The sequence below is a fragment of the Sinocyclocheilus rhinocerous genome, unplaced genomic scaffold, assembly GCF_001515625.1.
Source record: "Sinocyclocheilus rhinocerous isolate Xijiao unplaced genomic scaffold, SAMN03320098_v1.1 scaffold1590, whole genome shotgun sequence".
Classification (NCBI taxonomy): Eukaryota; Metazoa; Chordata; class Actinopteri; order Cypriniformes; family Cyprinidae; genus Sinocyclocheilus; species Sinocyclocheilus rhinocerous.
Window position 1 is genome coordinate 385,754 of NW_015651328.1, and position 21,830 is coordinate 407,583.

Sequence of the window (21,830 nt, forward strand, 5' to 3'; positions counted from 1 at the left end):
GGTGGGTTTTTATTTATTGAGCACTAGCTGTGGGAGCATATGTGTTGAGGAAAAGAATGGTGCATGTTTATGAGAGAGAGAGAGCGAGAGAGAGAGAGAGAGGGAGAGAGGGAGAGAGGGAGAGAGATGAAAATATAGACAATGCAGATGTGCTCTTGTGTTGCTTCTGTGCAGGTTTATGGCAAGGATGCATTTGTTTCACTACTATTTCACAAAACTCTTGTACTAGGATTTAAAAAATTATAAAATTGTTTTCTTATCAATTAACCTAAGCCCAGTGAAATGTTTCACATTTGATCATCATTTGATGAATCACCACTGGCATGATGGCTTGAAAATGTACACAAACGTCTCTTCTAAACAAAAATATAGTGTTAATTGTGCCAAGCAAATTAAGAGTGAATATCAAGCCTAATTTGCATAGAATATTTTTACTGAAAAAAAGTGACATTGACTTAAACTGAATTGTGGCTTGTTAGTGAATAAGATGCAGAGTTTTACATTGAAATACTGCACACAAAAGTGATGCAACTGTTTAGTGAATTTGTCCTCAAATGTTTGATTAAGCAATTTTGACCTTGAGGGAACGTATGAATAATTACAGTTTTATTTACTGTTTTTATATACTATTTATTTATAGACCTTTTTTAATTAATCTTGGGAATTCCTGTCCTATTTTTATTTATTTTTTGTTCTTGTAATTATAATTTTACGGTGAGTTTTATCTCTGTTTTTTCTGCTTGAGTAGACTTTACAGACTCATAAACTCATAATTTAAGATATTCATCTAATATACCTACTTCTTTTATTCCACAAAATGAAAATACCAGGATAAAAATTCATTTTAATATTGTACCACCTCTTCTGTGTTTACTAGGGATGTAACGGTACACAAAAATGTCTGTTTCGGTACGTAACCTGGTTTAGTTTATTTTCAGTACAAAAGGGAGAAAAAAACTAATAGCTTTTTTTTCTTTATTCTTAAACAGTGACTTATTGTAGAAACTATGGCTCTGCCTTTATCTATAAAAAGTGTTGCACATCTGTGCTCATTCATTGAAGTCTGTGAAGGTTAACAGAAACCTGTTAGCTGTCTGGATGAACCTTGCAAAATAGAAGTACTTGTGTGAATTTACAGACCAGGATACAGCCATAAAAATGTAAGTTATGCACTGAGGAAAACTGGTCTCAAATTAAACAGCACACACATTTGACAGGCTGGTTTAAGCTGTACAGTTAAAGGGGACACTGGATGAAATTTTGGTCTGAAACAGTGTCATCCAGTGAGCACTTTCAATTTGCAGCCGGTTTCTATGTAGATAGCTAGCTATTTGATAAAGACCATATATGGAGTCCAAGGCAGCAATTGACGAGTCTTGTGTCGACACGCCCAACGGAAGAGAGGGGTGGGGTGAGCAGTAGCTCATTATCATTTAAAGAGACATGCACCGAAACGGGTCGCTGTGAACAGAGCTGTTTTTGACAAGGTAAAAACAAATAAAAAAGGTGTTTTACACAACAGTTGAGGAATTTTAACCAAAGTGTGTTGCAGACATTACATGAAGACCCTAAAGAATCATACCAGTTTGTGGAAAATGGGCATCCGATGTCCCCTTTAATATAAAGCACATCTCATGTTTTAGGACAACTTGGATTGTGCTCTTTTTCTGCACCAGCTCACTCTGTGTCCTGAATTATTTTTCAGATGCGTTCGCAACATCAATGTGTATTGTGCCAGCCAAGTTCATTTACATTCAGTAAGGCTATTTAGATATACTGTAGTCAGAATTCGAAAGTCTCCAAAGGGGTCAAATACAAAATAGAGACCTCAGTGAACTGAAAAGGCTATTACTGTGTACAATACAAATCATTGCTTGGAAGTAAATAAAATTAACTTATTCATTGTTCATTTGAAAGATTTGTTCGATGTAATTTTGCATGACGAAATGTCATTTGTTACAGTGTTTTCTCCTGTGGAATAACATGTAGTGATGCTCCCAAGAAATTTTCTGAATTTTGATTTCATGTTGACTTAAGTAGATGTCTTTCTCAAGGGCACAGTGATGATTCATGGACCATCTTAGCAAAGAGCACATCACTATACTTACTGCTGAAAAAAAAAGACCCAGTACTTGACGGGATATGTACAGCCATATTTGACTTGACTAGGCTCTGAACTTGAATTTTCATTTGTTTCAACAGAATGTTACACATATTTAATCAGTTGTGCTTTTTGTTGTACACTATTTGATGAATCCATAATTAGAAGTTCAACTTAGTCCGACCATCTGGCCTCAGCAGTGAGTGTAATCTGAGGATCAACATGAAACTTTACAGTTTACGTTTAACAAATGTTTTAAAACTCCCCCTCCTCCATTCCCATTATTTATTCCCTGAACTTAACATGTGCATATGTGGGAGAATTTTAAGTTCACATGGTCACATTGGCAGCTTGTTCAATGTGCATACAAATAAATACATTTGAAACAGATTATGTAAATATGTGCATATATACTCTAACGTTCAAACATTTGGGGTGGGTAAGGTTATTATGTTTTTGTATTATGTTTTTGAAAGAAGTCTCATGCTTACCAAGGCTGCATTTATTTGATGAGAAATACAGTAAAAACAGTAATATTGTAAAAATACTATTACAACTTAAAATAACTGTTTTCTATTGTAATATACTTTGACATTTAATTTATGCCAGTGTTGTCAAACAGCATTTATTTAAAAATAGAAATATTTTATAACAATATAAATGGTTTTCACCATCACTCTTGATCAATTCAATGCATCCTTCCTGAATAAAAGTAATTTATTTAAAATTGACCCCAAACTTTTGGATGGTAGTGTAAATGTAGGCACACTGTTATATAAATATGGATTGTTACTGGATGAATGAAGGAGGTGAATGAAAGTAGGATTTTCTGTAACAATCACATGATTATAATTACAGTTCAGATACAGTATCAGATACTTTGAGTAAGAGGATGATGGAAGGTGGTAGGTATGACATCGACGAGACCCTGAAAGTGTTTATGACAAGCAGATATTTGCAGAAAGGCTAGATGAATAGGCAGGACGGCCCATTATAAAAGCAAGGCCGGTGGACTTGAGGGCCATTGTGGCTGAGAGCATTTGGAGTGGGGTTGTCATCGACTAGTTCTCATGGCACCATATTCACTACAGTCTCTCGCTCTCCCTCATGGAATGACCCAATTAATTCATTCTTTTTTTTTTGTTCCCTGTTTGTGTGTGTTGTCGCTATACCCTATCAACAGAGAGGCTGGCGAAGAAAACTGGGACGCAGAGAGCTGCCAAACGTTCCCATCGCCGGCAGTCTCCCACACCAAATGCCTGTGCAGCAAGCTGTCCACCTTTGCAGTGTTAGCGCAGAAAGCTAAAGAACCGGTGAGTGCTGTCTTTACCTTTTCACACCACACTTCACCTCTCAGTGTCTGCTCGGGATGGGGCCTAGCCGACCTAGACCTTGGTGAAATTTGTCTTATGCATAACATATGCTGCCATACATTGAGAATATTGTTGTCAAACATTGTTTGAAGTGTTTGGTTGCTTTCTAGAAGGTCAGTATCCCGTCTGTTCCACATATGCTTGATGCTACATCTAAAGAAAGATCAGAAACTGCGTGTTCTTGGGTAATTATTTTGTTGTAAAGATTTCTTAAAGGTAGGGGCGTAACATTGTGACCATCTGCACTGTTGCTATGACATTCGATGTGAACTTGCCTCCATAGTGTGAGGGTATCGTACAGAAGCAGATGGTGGACCAGGTGTTTAATATATCATGGTATGCATTATGCGTCAGGGTTTGTCTAGCTTGGGATTTCTCCCAGGTATAGTTTAAAAGCACTGATGCACATCAATGTTGTCCATTTGCACATCAAAAATTCCATTTGCGATTGAAAACTACTGCATTATGAATGGCCTTGCATGTATGAAGTTCCAGAAAATTATTCTGTTGTATAGTGAAAAGGATATGTCAGATTGAGTGTATTCCTCTTGTCATGTAATATATCCTTTTCTTTATTCTTCCAGAGCTAATTTTCAGTCTTTTTCTCTCTTGCTTCCTCTCTTTCAGATCACTTTCTCATTTTTCTTCCTCAGTGTTTTCCCCTGTTTGCAGCATTTTATACTCTGCGTCATTTTTTATTTTTTTATTTTTTTTTACATTCTCATAATTCTTCTCCGAACAGGGCATATTTAGTTCATAACGCAGGTGCCTATAACCAGATTAGAATTAATTGCTTTCCCGAAATAAAACTGTTCCTCACATGGATTAGCTGTCAGAATCCACGTTTAATTCGTTTGTTTAAGGCGTATTTTCAGCCTTCATGGTAGACGTGAGTCCAATTTAACCACCACCCTTTGTCAAGACAACGGCTGCTTTAATCCACCACAGCTTGATCTCTTTTACCAGCGTTTATCTCATGTTTCATCCCATGGTTTGAGGCAGCTCATCTTGTAGTGGATATTAAAAACAAAAGGGGACAAAGTCAATTTGGTCTGTTCTGTAATCTGATCCCCCCAGACTACTGTCACAGCAGATCTGGTCATTTAATCAGAGACCTAAACACAAACACGGGCCGGGCCTTTGATAAGGAAGGGAGCGCACTGCTGGTTCATTAAACTTATCATAGCATGTGCTAATTAAATAATGGAGTGGCACTCACATACTGAAAAATGACTGCTGTGGCATTTCATTCCCCATATGTCACCCTGTTTGCCCTTGCTTTTAGCATGTGTATTTGCTTTTGTGTGTATGACAAAGTGGCAGAGTAAGAGTGAAAATGCCTAAGCTACTGATAATTGCATGAGAGAAAAACCTCAAACCATCGGGAGAAATGAAAAGGTTCACAGAGTCTGTTTACCATGCTGGCTAATATTGTAAAGAGGGAGGGTATGTACTCAGGGTGCCCATGTGTTTTTCTGATGCTATTTGAAGCATAGGAATGGCTATTGAGGTTACGCTTGGGAGGGAATTAAATTGTGAATTAAATTGTGTTGGACTTTTTTTCTGGAATTAGCCGTGCTGAAATTTGGTTCATGGTACTGCCATGATCTTTTTGGTAAAGCTGTGGTTCATTGATGATCTCAGAGGCTAAAACCATGGTATGTTTATATAGGAGTGACTGGGGCAAGTTGTCCCACTTTTTACTGAATAATTCACAATGTTGGTTTATTTTTAAAATATACAGTAAGTGCAGACACAAACCTTAAGCTGCTGTCAAATTCACCGCTGTTCGGCGAATTTTCATCCAGTCATTTTAGTAGGAATCCATGCGGTCTGGAATTTAATGTGAGGACAAAAGATTTCCCCACACAGATTTTGCATCAGATTCAAATTGGTTGTGCGAATTTGCTGTGTTGACCAACAGAAAGCTGCTGGGTTTGAAAATGACTTCTGTGAGCTGTGCTTCATACATCGCTAGACTGACAATAGACAATGGACCCTTTTGCCAACAATATTTCACAGAATGTTTTCTAATGTGACCGCACCTTTGAAATCTTAAAAAAAAAAAATTGTAAAAGGACAATTTGCCAGACCGAATATTTATGGAATTTGTTAATTTTGTATTAGTCATTAATTAATTTATTTATAATTTATACGTGTTATTTATTTATAACAGATATTTTGAAAATATATATTATTTATTGATATTTATTGATTTACTGGTATGAAATTTGTGTGAATTTTTTAGACAAAAAATTTTAGTCATTTACATGCATGGTTCCCCATGGCACTGAATGGTTAACATATTTATATAGTATGGTATTTACATGGTACTTCAAATTAGATTAAGAAGCCTGATGGGGACACCAATGCACCAGCATCCCATGCCAGCATTCAAAACACAGCATCTTTCCAGCAGGTATAAAAAAGATAGATAATGTCCCGAAGGACTGTAAATGATGTTGTCCGGACAGCGTACCCGTCTCATTCTGAGAGCTCAGTAATTGGATGTTTTCAGATCTGCCAAACAATGTTTTAGATGATATTTCACAAAGCCCTGTATCTCTCATCTCACCTGCTCCTGTTCACCTGCTGTTGATTAATATCCCCGGGAGGTTTGCACCTGATGCTCTATGCTTGATCCTAGCCTAACTAGAAATACCCAGAATTCCATTCACGTGTCTGTCGGCTCGTCTTTGTTTCTGTTGGTGTCAGAGAGACTTTGACTTGGAGTCGCCTCAGATCAGTTGCCTCTGAAGTGTCAATCTGCAGATCAAGGCTAGAGAAAGATTGCACTTACATTGCATTAGGTGGGTTTTTATTTATTGAGCACTAGCTGTGGGAGCATATGTGTTGAGGAAAAGAATGGTGCATGTTTATGAGAGAGAGAGAGCGAGAGAGAGAGAGAGAGGGAGAGAGGGAGAGAGGGAGAGAGATGAAAATATAGACAATGCAGATGTGCTCTTGTGTTGCTTCTGTGCAGGTTTATGGCAAGGATGCATTTGTTTCACTACTATTTCACAAAACTCTTGTACTAGGATTTAAAAAATTATAAAATTGTTTTCTTATCAATTAACCTAAGCCCAGTGAAATGTTTCACATTTGATCATCATTTGATGAATCACCACTGGCATGATGGCTTGAAAATGTACACAAACGTCTCTTCTAAACAAAAATATAGTGTTAATTGTGCCAAGCAAATTAAGAGTGAATATCAAGCCTAATTTGCATAGAATATTTTTACTGAAAAAAAGTGACATTGACTTAAACTGAATTGTGGCTTGTTAGTGAATAAGATGCAGAGTTTTACATTGAAATACTGCACACAAAAGTGATGCAACTGTTTAGTGAATTTGTCCTCAAATGTTTGATTAAGCAATTTTGACCTTGAGGGAACGTATGAATAATTACAGTTTTATTTACTGTTTTTATATACTATTTATTTATAGACCTTTTTTAATTAATCTTGGGAATTCCTGTCCTATTTTTATTTATTTTTTGTTCTTGTAATTATAATTTTACGGTGAGTTTTATCTCTGTTTTTTCTGCTTGAGTAGACTTTACAGACTCATAAACTCATAATTTAAGATATTCATCTAATATACCTACTTCTTTTATTCCACAAAATGAAAATACCAGGATAAAAATTCATTTTAATATTGTACCACCTCTTCTGTGTTTACTAGGGATGTAACGGTACACAAAAAATGTCTGTTTCGGTACGTAACCTGGTTTAGTTTATTTTCAGTACAAAAGGGAGAAAAAAACAAATAGCTTTTTTTTCTTTATTCTTAAACAGTGACTTATTGTAGAAACTATGGCTCTGCCTTTATCTATAAAAAGTGTTGCACATCTGTGCTCATTCATTGAAGTCTGTGAAGGTTAACAGAAACCTGTTAGCTGTCTGGATGAACCTTGCAAAATAGAAGTACTTGTGTGAATTTACAGACCAGGATACAGCCATAAAAATGTAAGTTATGCACTGAGGAAAACTGGTCTCAAATTAAACAGCACACACATTTGACAGGCTGGTTTAAGCTGTACAGTTAAAGGGGACACTGGATGAAATTTTGGTCTGAAACAGTGTCATCCAGTGAGCACTTTCAATTTGCAGCCGGTTTCTATGTAGATAGCTAGCTATTTGATAAAGACCATATATGGAGTCCAAGGCAGCAATTGACGAGTCTTGTGTCGACACGCCCAACGGAAGAGAGGGGTGGGGTGAGCAGTAGCTCATTATCATTTAAAGAGACATGCACCGAAACGGGTCGCTGTGAACAGAGCTGTTTTTGACAAGGTAAAAACAAATAAAAAAGGTGTTTTACACAACAGTTGAGGAATTTTAACCAAAGTGTGTTGCAGACATTACATGAAGACCCTAAAGAATCATACCAGTTTGTGGAAAATGGGCATCCGATGTCCCCTTTAATATAAAGCACATCTCATGTTTTAGGACAACTTGGATTGTGCTCTTTTTCTGCACCAGCTCACTCTGTGTCCTGAATTATTTTTCAGATGCGTTCGCAACATCAATGTGTATTGTGCCAGCCAAGTTCATTTACATTCAGTAAGGCTATTTAGATATACTGTAGTCAGAATTCGAAAGTCTCCAAAGGGGTCAAATACAAAATAGAGACCTCAGTGAACTGAAAAGGCTATTACTGTGTACAATACAAATCATTGCTTGGAAGTAAATAAAATTAACTTATTCATTGTTCATTTGAAAGATTTGTTCGATGTAATTTTGCATGACGAAATGTCATTTGTTACAGTGTTTTCTCCTGTGGAATAACATGTAGTGATGCTCCCAAGAAATTTTCTGAATTTTGATTTCATGTTGACTTAAGTAGATGTCTTTCTCAAGGGCACAGTGATGATTCATGGACCATCTTAGCAAAGAGCACATCACTATACTTACTGCTGAAAAAAAAAGACCCAGTACTTGACGGGATATGTACAGCCATATTTGACTTGACTAGGCTCTGAACTTGAATTTTCATTTGTTTCAACAGAATGTTACACATATTTAATCAGTTGTGCTTTTTGTTGTACACTATTTGATGAATCCATAATTAGAAGTTCAACTTAGTCCGACCATCTGGCCTCAGCAGTGAGTGTAATCTGAGGATCAACATGAAACTTTACAGTTTACGTTTAACAAATGTTTTAAAACTCCCCCTCCTCCATTCCCATTATTTATTCCCTGAACTTAACATGTGCATATGTGGGAGAATTTTAAGTTCACATGGTCACATTGGCAGCTTGTTCAATGTGCATACAAATAAATACATTTGAAACAGATTATGTAAATATGTGCATATATACTCTAACGTTCAAACATTTGGGGTGGGTAAGGTTATTATGTTTTTGTATTATGTTTTTGAAAGAAGTCTCATGCTTACCAAGGCTGCATTTATTTGATGAGAAATACAGTAAAAACAGTAATATTGTAAAAATACTATTACAACTTAAAATAACTGTTTTCTATTGTAATATACTTTGACATTTAATTTATGCCAGTGTTGTCAAACAGCATTTATTTAAAAATAGAAATATTTTATAACAATATAAATGGTTTTCACCATCACTCTTGATCAATTCAATGCATCCTTCCTGAATAAAAGTAATTTATTTAAAATTGACCCCAAACTTTTGGATGGTAGTGTAAATGTAGGCACACTGTTATATAAATATGGATTGTTACTGGATGAATGAAGGAGGTGAATGAAAGTAGGATTTTCTGTAACAATCACATGATTATAATTACAGTTCAGATACAGTATCAGATACTTTGAGTAAGAGGATGATGGAAGGTGGTAGGTATGACATCGACGAGACCCTGAAAGTGTTTATGACAAGCAGATATTTGCAGAAAGGCTAGATGAATAGGCAGGACGGCCCATTATAAAAGCAAGGCCGGTGGACTTGAGGGCCATTGTGGCTGAGAGCATTTGGAGTGGGGTTGTCATCGACTAGTTCTCATGGCACCATATTCACTACAGTCTCTCGCTCTCCCTCATGGAATGACCCAATTAATTCATTCTTTTTTTTTTGTTCCCTGTTTGTGTGTGTTGTCGCTATACCCTATCAACAGAGAGGCTGGCGAAGAAAACTGGGACGCAGAGAGCTGCCAAACGTTCCCATCGCCGGCTGCTTACAACGTGTTTTTGCAGGCAGCATTGAGTAATGTACTACAGACATATCTGTTGATTCCTTGAACGCAATGTTAATCAGAATGCACTCACTGCTCAAAACACCAGAGTTTTGTTCAGTGCCGAGATCACAATGCAAGATCACGAATCCTCTGATTATAACAACGTGTAGACACAATGTAAATAAGAGACTCGTTGATTGTAATGGAACGTTGTGACAGCTTTTGATTATTAAGGGAGTTTTGCAAATGTGATATTGATTTAATACAACAGTTCAGTCAACAAGAAGTTAATATTAAGTGACTTACGTTGTCTGACTGCAACACTATTCCCTGATTTTGCTCTATTTCGTCAACGAAAATAGTTTCAAACAAAGTCACAGCTGAGCCGCTGAACATATCCAAACAAACACAGCGGTGTTTCGTTTATGAATGAACGTGCGTTTTTAAACGAATCTAGTGAGTCAATGATTTAATTACTTATTCGTAAAGACTTGCTTCATTCCTGAATGAATCAGCCGTTCAAACGAATCAATTGAATGAATGATTCAGTGATAAAATCAGTGATATGCCGCCATCTACGGGAGGTTTTAGTTTCATTTTTAAAGTATCATTTCAGTTATTTAAATCATTTAGTATTTCTATATTAAAATTTTTATATGTAAACCATTAATCCCAACATGAATTTATGAATTTAACTGCACTCATGCCACCTCTGAGCCTCAATAAATGTCTGTAAATATACCTACATGCCACTTTTGTAATCTTCTGTGCCACCACTGTAGTGCAAATTAATTGTGTTAATACTGATTTCATTTGATCGGTAACTTATTTTTCTTATTCTATTGTTTTAATTAGAAATATTGAAAAACCTTATAAATATACATTTTTGAATTTGACATAAAATATGACATACTTTTAATAAAGTTAGAAAAAATGTAATTACAAAGGTAAAAAAGAGCCCCTTTAAATCACTTTAAGGAGTCAAATATCACCTCATAATGGAAAGGCTCATTTGTGTTATTGATCAGAAGGTGCTCCTGAATTTTTTGACTGTTGCTCCTATTTTTATTATTTTTTAATTTGTTTAATTAGGAGCACAAGAGCACAAAAGTAAGAGCCCTGTAAATGCTGTTCTTTTGAACTTTCTAACCATCCTGAAGAATCCTGAAAAAAAGTGTTACGGTTTCCACAAAAATATTAGGCAGTATAACCGTTTTCAACATTGATAATAAGAGTAAGATATGTTACTTGAGCTGCAAATCAGCTGATTTCTGAAGGATCATGTGACAATAAAGACTGGAGTAATGGCAGCTGAAAATTCAGGTTTTCCTTCACAGGAATAAATTACGTTTTTATGTATCAAAATATTTATTTAGTTATTTTTAATTGTCATAATATTTCATCATTGCTGTTTTCACTGTATTTTTGATCAAACAAATACATCCTTGATGACACATGTAGAAAATACCTCAGAAAATACCTCAGAGGAACAAAAATCACAATTTCACAACTTTTTTTGTCAAGTATGAATTTGTGTGTGTGATACATATTTAATAATGGCATTTTTCAAAAGTGGGTTATTATTTTAGACCAAAAGGGTCTAAAATATAATTTCATGACTGGCAATTTTGTGGCCATTGGATTTGTTTATTCTGCCAACAATAGCAAACTATTAAAATTAAAAACCATGCTAATATAACTATTGCATTGACATGTTCCTAAACATGAATAGTGGTAAACAGCTAAACCTCTTTAGCTTTTGTTTATCTTATTTATTTTAGTACAAGCTAATGTGTTGAGTCCCTAGTGAGTAGATATGCGTCAACTCTGAGAGGACTAGACACTAAGCATTGTATCTGTGATGTGGCTTTTAGCTATCCAGGTTAATGACTCGTGCTGCCGCTTGTTATATTGACCCTCTGCCCTCTTTTCACTTAATGGAAGTGAGAGGCCTCACTGTACATCTCTCTCTCTCTCTCTCTCTCTATATATATATATATATATATATATACATATTTATCTCTGTCTCTCTCGATTGTTTTCCCTTTTACTTCCTCCCCTCGCCTCTACTGCGTCACTAATGAAAGGATACTGACCCAGTTTAGTTTAGCCGAGTGTTTTTTCATCCGAAAGCACCCCCATTACAGTGATTGATATTCATTGCAGACGAAGGGGATGCTGGGAGATGGAGAATAGCCGTGAGGAATGAGCAATGTGGGGCGGAGAGAGTAGAGCCAGGGGCTAGTCACAGTCACACAAGAGCTGGACCACACGCTGCTGGCTGCCACCACCACTGCCACCAGCTAGAGACAGCGTGCCAGGCAGACACACAAATGCAGAGAGAGAGAAAGAGAGAGAGAGAGCATAGCACTGCCCATCAGGCACAGTACTGCACAGTCAGGGCATTGAGCTTTGGGTACAGGGAGGCAAGGTGGATGCAATGCCAGTTCTAAAAACTGCATAGCTAAAAGGAATACTAAAATAAAAAGAAGAAAAGTAGAGGAGAGAACATTTTAAAGTCAGAAGTCATGTTTACTAATTCACACATAATGGAAGACTACTAAAGTGTGTCTATTCAAAGTCTAGTGCTTTGGGTATGAGAAAAGTGCATTCTAAATAAAATGTATTATTTAGATGATTTAAAGAAATACCTTTATAAAGAGCTTTTGATCAAAAGTGACAGTAAAGTAATTTACTTTCATAAAGACATTTAAGAGTCCTGAAAAAACACACTTTCCACAAAAATACTAAGCAGCACAACAGTTTTGATAAAAATAAATATTTCTTGAGCAGCAAATCGGCATTTTAGAATGATTTTGGAAGGGTAATGTGACACTGAAGACTGAAGTAATGTCTGCTGAAAATTTGGCTTTGCCATCACAGGAATAAATGATATTAAAAAGTATATAAATAGAAAAAAAGTTGTTTTAAATTGAAAATGTATTAATTAATTAATTAATTTATTTATTTATTTATTTATTTATTTATTTATGTTCTTTCCAATAAATGCAGCCTTGGTGAGCATAAATAGCAATATATAGCAATATTACGGTGGCCGAGAAGTGCTAAACAAATCACAATTCTGCAATCAAAATAACAAATTACAAACGCAAATGCAAGTTTAAAAAACAAAATAACAATTCAGAAAGCACAACAACAATTCAGAAAACATTATAACAAGTCAGAAAACACAATGACAAATTCGAAAACAAAATAACAAGTCAGAAAACACAACGACAATCCGAAAACAAATTTACAAGTCAGAAAGAAAAATGACAAATCAGACAAACCGGAAGAGGTAGGTATAGTTTGAGACAGCACCATTGGTTTGGGATTACTCACCGCTGACTGGACGAGACATCTGTCAACCAACGTATACAGGAAGAACCAGCCGAAGAACAGCAGAGTCGTGGTAGAAAGTTCGGAGATGGTATTAAAGTAGCTCAGTTTAAATGTATTGTATGAATTGCCCTTACTATGGAATAAAAAAATACGGGGTGTCTATTTACATTTAGTTAAAAGTGACTATAAAACATCAGCTCCAGTGGCGCAGATGAATAAGTACATGTCATCGGCTTTTTGACGCGATCGACCCGGGTTCGATCCCGCCTTTTGCCGAACTTTTTTTTCTCCCTTTTCAAATCTCGTATCACATCGTAAAGGCATTTATTTTCAATAAAAATTAAGGAAATAATCAAAAAGTTGAAAATAAAGTATCGGGTAGGGTTAGGGTAGGTGTAGGGAGGGCTTTATTGTACCAATAAGGTGGCATCCATTTAATAATTAAAATTAAAATTATAATTTACACTCAATACGTTATTATTGCATACTGTTTTATAATGTACTACAATACTGAAGTGCAGATAATTGCCACTATTTGCAACAAGTAGTATACTTGATAGTAGAAATCCTGCTATTTTAACATAGTGTAAATAGGTATTTGCACTTAGTGTAAATAGCATATTGATAAAATCATTGTGTTTTCTGACTTGTTATAATGTTTTCTGAATTGTTGTTGTGCTTTCTGAATTGTTATTTTGTTTTTTAGACTTGCATTTGCGTTTGTAATTTGTTATTTTGTTTTCAGAATTGTGATTTGCTTTGCACTTCTCTGTCACCGTACAATATAATAGCAGCAGTCACAAGCTACAATCTTAAAAGTATAGTTACAACTAAATTGAAATTCTCTGTTGTTCTAAACCTGTATGACTGTTTTCTTTTTCTTTTCTTTTTCTTTTTTTTTGAGAGAGAGAGATATATTTTGAGAAATGTCAAAATATAGTGTATAAAGAAAGTCATGAACATAGTCATGAATAGAGTCACGCCATCCTTTTAAGCTTGCACCATTGAATGTTGTGGATTGTCCGTGATGATCACTTTGCATTGTAATATCAAGGTTGTATAATGCTTATTCATTTTAGAATGGTTTTATGTGTTATAGTTTTCTAAAATACGCGACATACATTTTGCAAGTCACTGTTCATAAAATGTGCTGTGCCATTTCTGAACACGTTGCTTCCTAAGAGAATAGAAGAGTGACAAACGGGAATAAAATTATAATTGATGGCTCATATCTGTCACCTAGACCTAAAGCTGTAGGTCAATGCTTCCTAATCGACATTTATCAATTTTTGTCCTCATTATGACGTCAGTGCCTGGCTATTGGCTTTTGCGGGAGTGCCTGGTGACATTTGGAAGTGCAGAGTAAACGACACTATTAGCAAACAGACCATATTGATGGAAAATGTTTCAAATCAGTCATATATGAGGGTTCCCTTTTAGAATGCAGGATTCTGCCTATGTAGACATCAAGTCAGCTGACTTTTGGAACAGAGCTAATTTGTTTTCTCCCTTTTTTGAATCTGTAAACCTCTGATGGAAAAGTCCTGAATAGGGCCCTGTGAAGTAAAACAGCTGCTCTGACAGATATCCAGCGGTCTAAACACATTCATCTTGTTTTGCTCTGAGCTTTCTGCCCTCCCAAGACTCTGGTATCTTCTCAGTATTACAGATCAAGACTGCTCTTGGGCTTTGTAGTTGAGAACTAGAGGAGAGTCGGACGTGATGGAAAATGCATTTCAATTATACTGTCTTAGGAACTTGTTAAAGGGATGTTTTGGTGTTTTGTTGAGAGACTGTAGTGTGAGTGACTTGTGAATCAGTGTTAGAGTCTCCGGAAGAGAGCAAAGATACTCACTATGTGATGTGATGTTACAATTTAGCCCCTGATAGTGTTGCGTGGTATACCAGTACTTCAGTAGTATCACAGTACCAGAAAGAGGAACCCAAAGTGAAAACCCAAAGTGTCAAGCTTTTTGACATGAGACAATCACATACATTAGCTTTAAAAGATGCCATCTTAATTTTTTAATTGTTTTTGTGTGTGTGTGTGTGTGTGTGTAAACTGTCAAGAATAAATACGTTTGAACATCCCTCAGCAATAATGACCCATCCAAACAAAATGAGTGGTATCAAGATACTATTTGGTTTTTGTGATAGTTTAGTGGGTATTGTACAGTGAGACATAATTAAGATATTGTGACAGCTCTAGCCCCAGTCCTCAAGACTATATGGAGGAAGAAGGAAAGATAAATTGTTTAATAGACGGATGGGTTAACCTTCGTGTTTAATCGAGAAGAGAGGGAGGGGAAAGTGGCATGAGCTTCTGTCATTACAGGCCATCTTTAGTATAGCTGCTATCACCCACAGATCCTGTTTATCCCCTGCTGTCTTTTCCAAAGAGCAAAACGCTGCTATTTACTAAGGTTAGAGGTGTGTTTTATTTAAAACAGAGCTTTTATTTAAGCCAGTGCCTCTTTTCTTATATGCAGTGACTACAAGCTCAAAGGCTTCCTGGTTAACATGCTAGCCTCATAGTATGCATAACTCTGTGCTAATCAGTTACTCGGTGATGGATGATGGGAGTTGTTGGCACAGAGAAGATAGCGGTTTCTTTAGGCCATAACAATTTGTCGCCTGTCAGTTTTCCCATGTTTTCCCATGCTACTGATTCATCGTCACACAGGATTAAACTAGAGGCACTCAAGCGCAGACAAAGACACACATGACAGAGCATGCTAAGATCCGGTGTTATTACCCCCTTTAGTACAGACACACGCATGCGCCCATTTTGAACAAGTAGGCCTACCTGCCCTGCATACTAACATGCTTGCTGTCTGGTTGGATGAAGGACGGAGGTCTTTCTCTCGGTATCAGGGAATCTATAGTGTTGCAATTTGCCTCAGGCTTGTTGACCAATCTTGCTACCCCTGTATACAGACAAACAGAAGCACAGATAAATACCTATTTTATGGAGATAAACATTATGTCTGCAGGTTATCCGATCCACTGGGTGTAACTTTAACTGCCCTGTAAAAGACATTGTGATTTCTAAGGCTGTTCAATAGTTGTAGATGGATGGTTTTCATAGGGTCTTGTATATCTCACCCTATCTGTGTTTTGTTCTTTTGCAAGTATTTTGAGAGAAGGCATGCAGAGCTATTTGAATTGCAAAAATGAGTGTCCTTTTTGGTGTACAGTTCCTTAAAAAATGTAAAACAGCTCTAAAGGTTGATGGCTCATATCTGTCACCTAGACCTAAAGCTGTAGGTCAATGCTTCCTAATCGACATTTATCAATTTTTGTCCTCATTATGACGTCAGTGCCTGGCTATTGGCTTTTGCGGGAGTGCCTGGTGACATTTGGAAGTGCAGAGTAAACGACACTATTAGCAAACAGACCATATTGATGGAAAATGTTTCAAATCAGTCATATATGAGGGTTCCCTTTTAGAATGCAGGATTCTGCCTATGTAGACATCAAGTCAGCTGACTTTTGGAACAGAGCTAATTTGTTTTCTCCCTTTTTTGAATCTGTAAACCTCTGATGGAAAAGTCCTGAATAGGGCCCTGTGAAGTAAAACAGCTGCTCTGACAGATATCCAGCGGTCTAAACACATTCATCTTGTTTTGCTCTGAGCTTTCTGCCCTCCCAAGACTCTGGTATCTTCTCAGTATTACAGATCAAGACTGCTCTTGGGCTTTGTAGTTGAGAACTAGAGGAGAGTCGGACGTGATGGAAAATGCATTTCAATTATACTGTCTTAGGAACTTGTTAAAGGGATGTTTTGGTGTTTTGTTGAGAGACTGTAGTGTGAGTGACTTGTGAATCAGTGTTAGAGTCTCCGGAAGAGAGCAAAGATACTCACTATGTGATGTGATGTTACAATTTAGCCCCTGATAGTGTTGCGTGGTATACCAGTACTTCAGTAGTATCACAGTACCAGAAAGAGGAACCCAAAGTGAAAACCCAAAGTGTCAAGCTTTTTGACATGAGACAATCACATACATTAGCTTTAAAAGATGCCATCTTAATTTTTTAATTGTTTTATTGCATAGACTCTTAAACTTGATTCAAAGTTTTGGCAGAACAAGGACTTCCTTCAGTTTCCTGTGAACACTGAAATGTTGTGAGAGTGAATAGTATCAAATATAATTTTTGTTAGATTATTATTGTTGTTATTGTTACTACTACTACTACTCATAATAATAATAATAATACTATTGATAATAATAATCATTATTATTAATAATGATTATTTGTGTAAGCTATTAAGAATTAATACAACATAAAACAGTAGTACTAGTAGTAGTAGTAGTAATGGGTTTTTATTGTTTTGTATTTATTCTTGACAGTTTACAATAATAATAATAATAATAATAATAATAATAAGTGTAATAATAAGTGTAATAACCATTGTACTAACAATTTTATAATGTATTATAATTATTTTTTTTCAAGAATACAACTAAAGAAAATGCTGATCAATAGAAAACCCATTTATAATAATAATAATAATTATGATTATTATTTTTATATTATTATTATTATTATTATTATTATTATTAGACTATATGGAGGAAGAAGGAAAGATAAATTGTTTAATAGACGGATGGGTTAACCTTCGTGTTTAATCGAGAAGAGAGGGAGGGGAAAGTGGCATGAGCTTCTGTCATTACAGGCCATCTTTAGTATAGCTGCTATCACCCACAGATCCTGTTTATCCCCTGCTGTCTTTTCCAAAGAGCAAAACGCTGCTATTTACTAAGGTTAGAGGTGTGTTTTATTTAAAACAGAGCTTTTATTTAAGCCAGTGCCTCTTTTCTTATATGCAGTGACTACAAGCTCAAAGGCTTCCTGGTTAACATGCTAGCCTCATAGTATGCATAACTCTGTGCTAATCAGTTACTCGGTGATGGATGATGGGAGTTGTTGGCACAGAGAAGATAGCGGTTTCTTTAGGCCATAACAATTTGTCGCCTGTCAGTTTTCCCATGTTTTCCCATGCTACTGATTCATCGTCACACAGGATTAAACTAGAGGCACTCAAGCGCAGACAAAGACACACATGACAGAGCATGCTAAGATCCGGTGTTATTACCCCCTTTAGTACAGACACACGCATGCGCCCATTTTGAACAAGTAGGCCTACCTGCCCTGCATACTAACATGCTTGCTGTCTGGTTGGATGAAGGACGGAGGTCTTTCTCTCGGTATCAGGGAATCTATAGTGTTGCAATTTGCCTCAGGCTTGTTGACCAATCTTGCTACCCCTGTATACAGACAAACAGAAGCACAGATAAATACCTATTTTATGGAGATAAACATTATGTCTGCAGGTTATCCGATCCACTGGGTGTAACTTTAACTGCCCTATAAAAGACATTGTGATTTCTAAGGCTGTTCAATAGTTGTAGATGGATGGTTTTCATAGGGTCTTGTATATCTCACCCTATCTGTGTTTTGTTCTTTTGCAAGTATTTTGAGAGAAGGCATGCAGAGCTATTTGAATTGCAAAAATGAGTGTCCTTTTTGGTGTACAGTTCCTTAAAAAATGTAAAACAGCTCTAAAGGTCAGTTAATGTCACTCTGAAGCAGCAACGTCTGTTGAAACAGCTTTTACAGTGTTTGCAAGGCAGAACTGTATTGATGTTTCTCAAACATATTTTTTTCTCTTCAATTTTATGCAATTAATTCAGCTCGGACCATTTAACATGCATACTCTATTCCAACTATCTTTTGCAGACAACTTCAGCCTTAAGTGTGCTAGCTATTTTTGTTTTTTAAGAACTTTAAGAAATCTAAAATTAAAATGTGAAATTTCCTTTTGATGTACATTATTAGAATGTTCACCATTCAAATTGGAATCGTGATTGTATTTGCATTTTGAATTTTAATTGGTCTTCTATCCTGCAATTATTTGCATACTAAATAGTATTTTTACTATTTATTACCATCTTTATTTAAATTAATTTTAATTAACAAAAATGTTTTTATGTATTTTGTTTTAATGATAATACACAGGCACATCATTCTCGAGTACAGCTAACAGAAAACAACTATGACTATGCCTACTTCCCTGCTATGTAGTATAGGAAAAGCAGTACAACAAATGAGTACTATATACGCATGGACTGTATTAAAAAAACAATGGGTGAAAAGGCAGTTCTGAAGAATGCATCCCATAGACTACTGTCCCATGAGAGGGAAGTCGTCATGATTGTAAATGGCAAGGAATGACATGTAGCATGGCCACATCTTATTTATGTAATACACTTGCATACTTATTGCTAAACACATTTTATTAATGTTCAAAATTCTTTATTTGCTTACTTTGTTTGATTCCTTACTTGTTCATTTATGCAGAACTAAAACACTTTCACTGTTGCTGCCAGTATTGGTAGTTCCTTTAGGAAATGCAAATCTAGTTCTATGTGTTATTAATATAATGCTGGGCATCTTGTACAAGATATTAATAAATTTGACCACTAATTAATTACTACAGGATTTGAACCCTCAACCTTTTGATTACCAGCCCAGATTGTTAACCATTAGACTCCAAAGAGATGAATGAAATGAAACATGGGGAGTTTGCCAACAGCACCAAAGAGGTAAATACTAATATGAGCACAGTCCCTCGCAGTGAAATGCTCAGTCTCCGCCGTGACACCAGCACAATTGCTAAGACGCTAGCGGACCCACTTTATATTAAGTGTCCTTAACAACTATGTACTTACATTTAAATTAATAATTTGCTACAATGCACTTATTGTGTACATACATGTTTTTACATTGTACTTATATTTAAAAAATACCTGCATGTAATTACATCTGTAATTAATTTCTGTAATTACATTTATAATTACACTGTTGACCCATCCCTTACACCTTAACCCACCCTTAAACCTACCCAGACCACCAAACCTGTCCCTAACCTTACCTGTATCCCACCTCAATAGCAACAAAAGTGTTTTGCAATACAATATGAACACAATAAGTACATTGTACTTAATTTTTGATGTAAGTTCATAGTAGTTAAGGCCACTTAATATAAAGTGGGGCCACGCTAGCCATGTTTCTCATTAGCACACGGCCTAGTGTAAGTCCCCGCTGAGGTGATATGATTCCTCACACAGTAATAAGCATAGCTGCTCTCCTGGGCGATGCATATCCCAGCTCATTTTTGTTAGGAGAACGGTCCCTTCTTGCATGTTCATTTAATGCCCAATTACAGGATGTAAACCGGTTTATTCTACAGCAAATCTTCGTATAATGCAGTTCTAACTGCTTGTCGACATTAGCGACACCCAAGCAAGCTCTTGGGTCGTCCTGTTTTGGGAAGCTCCTGGTAGGTTTGGAGCCTGATGATTGATCAGTGCCCTGTTTTGGGCTTCAGGCTCGCACCGCCTCCCTGACAAACAGTCCCGCCACTCTGCGATTCTCTCCCAACTTCAAAGATAACAAGTGTCCAGGGAACTTGAAGGATAGCGTTAGCATATGCTAAAATGACACTCGGTCTCTCCTGATGTGGGTATATACTGGGTGAATCAGGTGGAGTGTTGCGGCGCGCATCCAAACAGCAGATCGAGGCTTGGTCTCGAAGGTCTTAGGGCTTAGATGAGGGAACAATACGCCTCGGAGAGTTTCAACTGTTTGATTAATGCCGAGTCTGACTAAGTTTGTGTTAGGTTTTTCTTGTTTTCCCTTGTCCTCGATCCCTGGTTCCGCTAAGTGCATTTCTTATTGTCATAATGAGTTATTGCGGAGCGAGAACGAACGGGAAGAGGAGAGATCAGGGAAAAAATGGTGGCTATGCAGCGTGTGAGGCTGGAGAAGTAGGTTAAAGTGCCTGGGCTGAAAATAGACATGACTCCTATTTGCTGAGGAGCTTCACTCTGCCCTGGGGTGTGCTGGGATACACGGTCTATAATTCCCTATGTAATTTGCATGCCATCTATGGCTCTCAGAGCCAATGGGAGCTGTGGGATATGCTTTTTTACGACAAGTCTTATGGTATGGCCGCTTAGGGCTGCAGGCCCGGTATGGCCACTTAGGGCTGCAGGCCCATGAATGGGAACAGGTTCCACCTCAGCAGGTTCTCTGTGGACATGGCAAATTAGGGCTGGGCCGATAGACAATGCCATCGTCCATCACTGATGGCTGATAGACATCACGATGTTGAGCCGGCATCGTGATTCCCCCCCCATTCCCCCCGTATCCCAATACCGTGTTCGGAAAAAAAATGACGTGTAGGCGGAACCTCTAAAGGGAATTAATACGAGATGGGAGGAAAATATATATTTCAATATTTTTCCTCGCAGTTATATAATTGGGTAATTATACTACATATATATTTTGGCATCAGGGAGCCGCTACTATACCTGGCATTGAAACTGGCATCGTGCTTTTGAAAGCACGTTCGCATTTAGTTTTACTTTCACTTTCGAGGTTCGCAATCGCACGTACTCTCTTTATACTATGGAGCGGGAGTACTTGCCACACATTTTACAAGATTATATGTTTGTCAGTGGTACTGAGGATCTGCAAGTCATTCGCCATCGTCCTCAGTCATCTCTCCTTACTCTGTTTATGTGGTAAGTGAAATTTTATGTACTGTAATGTACATAGTGTAAGGCAACCGTTACACCGTGTCTACACCGGACGCGACAGTTGTTGTGTCGCGCCGCATCAGCTAAAGTTTGTCTACACTGGACGCGGCAAAGTGACCTTTGAAAATCATTTGAAATTTGTGTCAGCACGTCATAAATAGAACGCGGCAGCAGTTTACTGTTGGGGATTTGTCGTGTCGTGCCGCGCCGCATCCAGTGTAGACAGCATCACTGATTATAATGAGTTCTATAGA

At 36.9% G+C, this 21,830-nt stretch overlaps 1 protein-coding gene across 1 annotated transcript in view; it reads left to right on the forward strand.

Moving 5' to 3' along the window:
* The window catches only part of LOC107712761 (adhesion G protein-coupled receptor B2-like), a 135,432-nt gene that overhangs the window by 50,181 nt on the left and 63,421 nt on the right, over positions 1-21,830 (forward strand). The window contains exon 7 of the mRNA XM_016518099.1: positions 3,285-3,414. Coding sequence (XP_016373585.1) covers positions 3,285-3,414 — 130 coding nt within the window. The remainder of the gene's footprint in view (positions 1-3,284; positions 3,415-21,830) is intronic.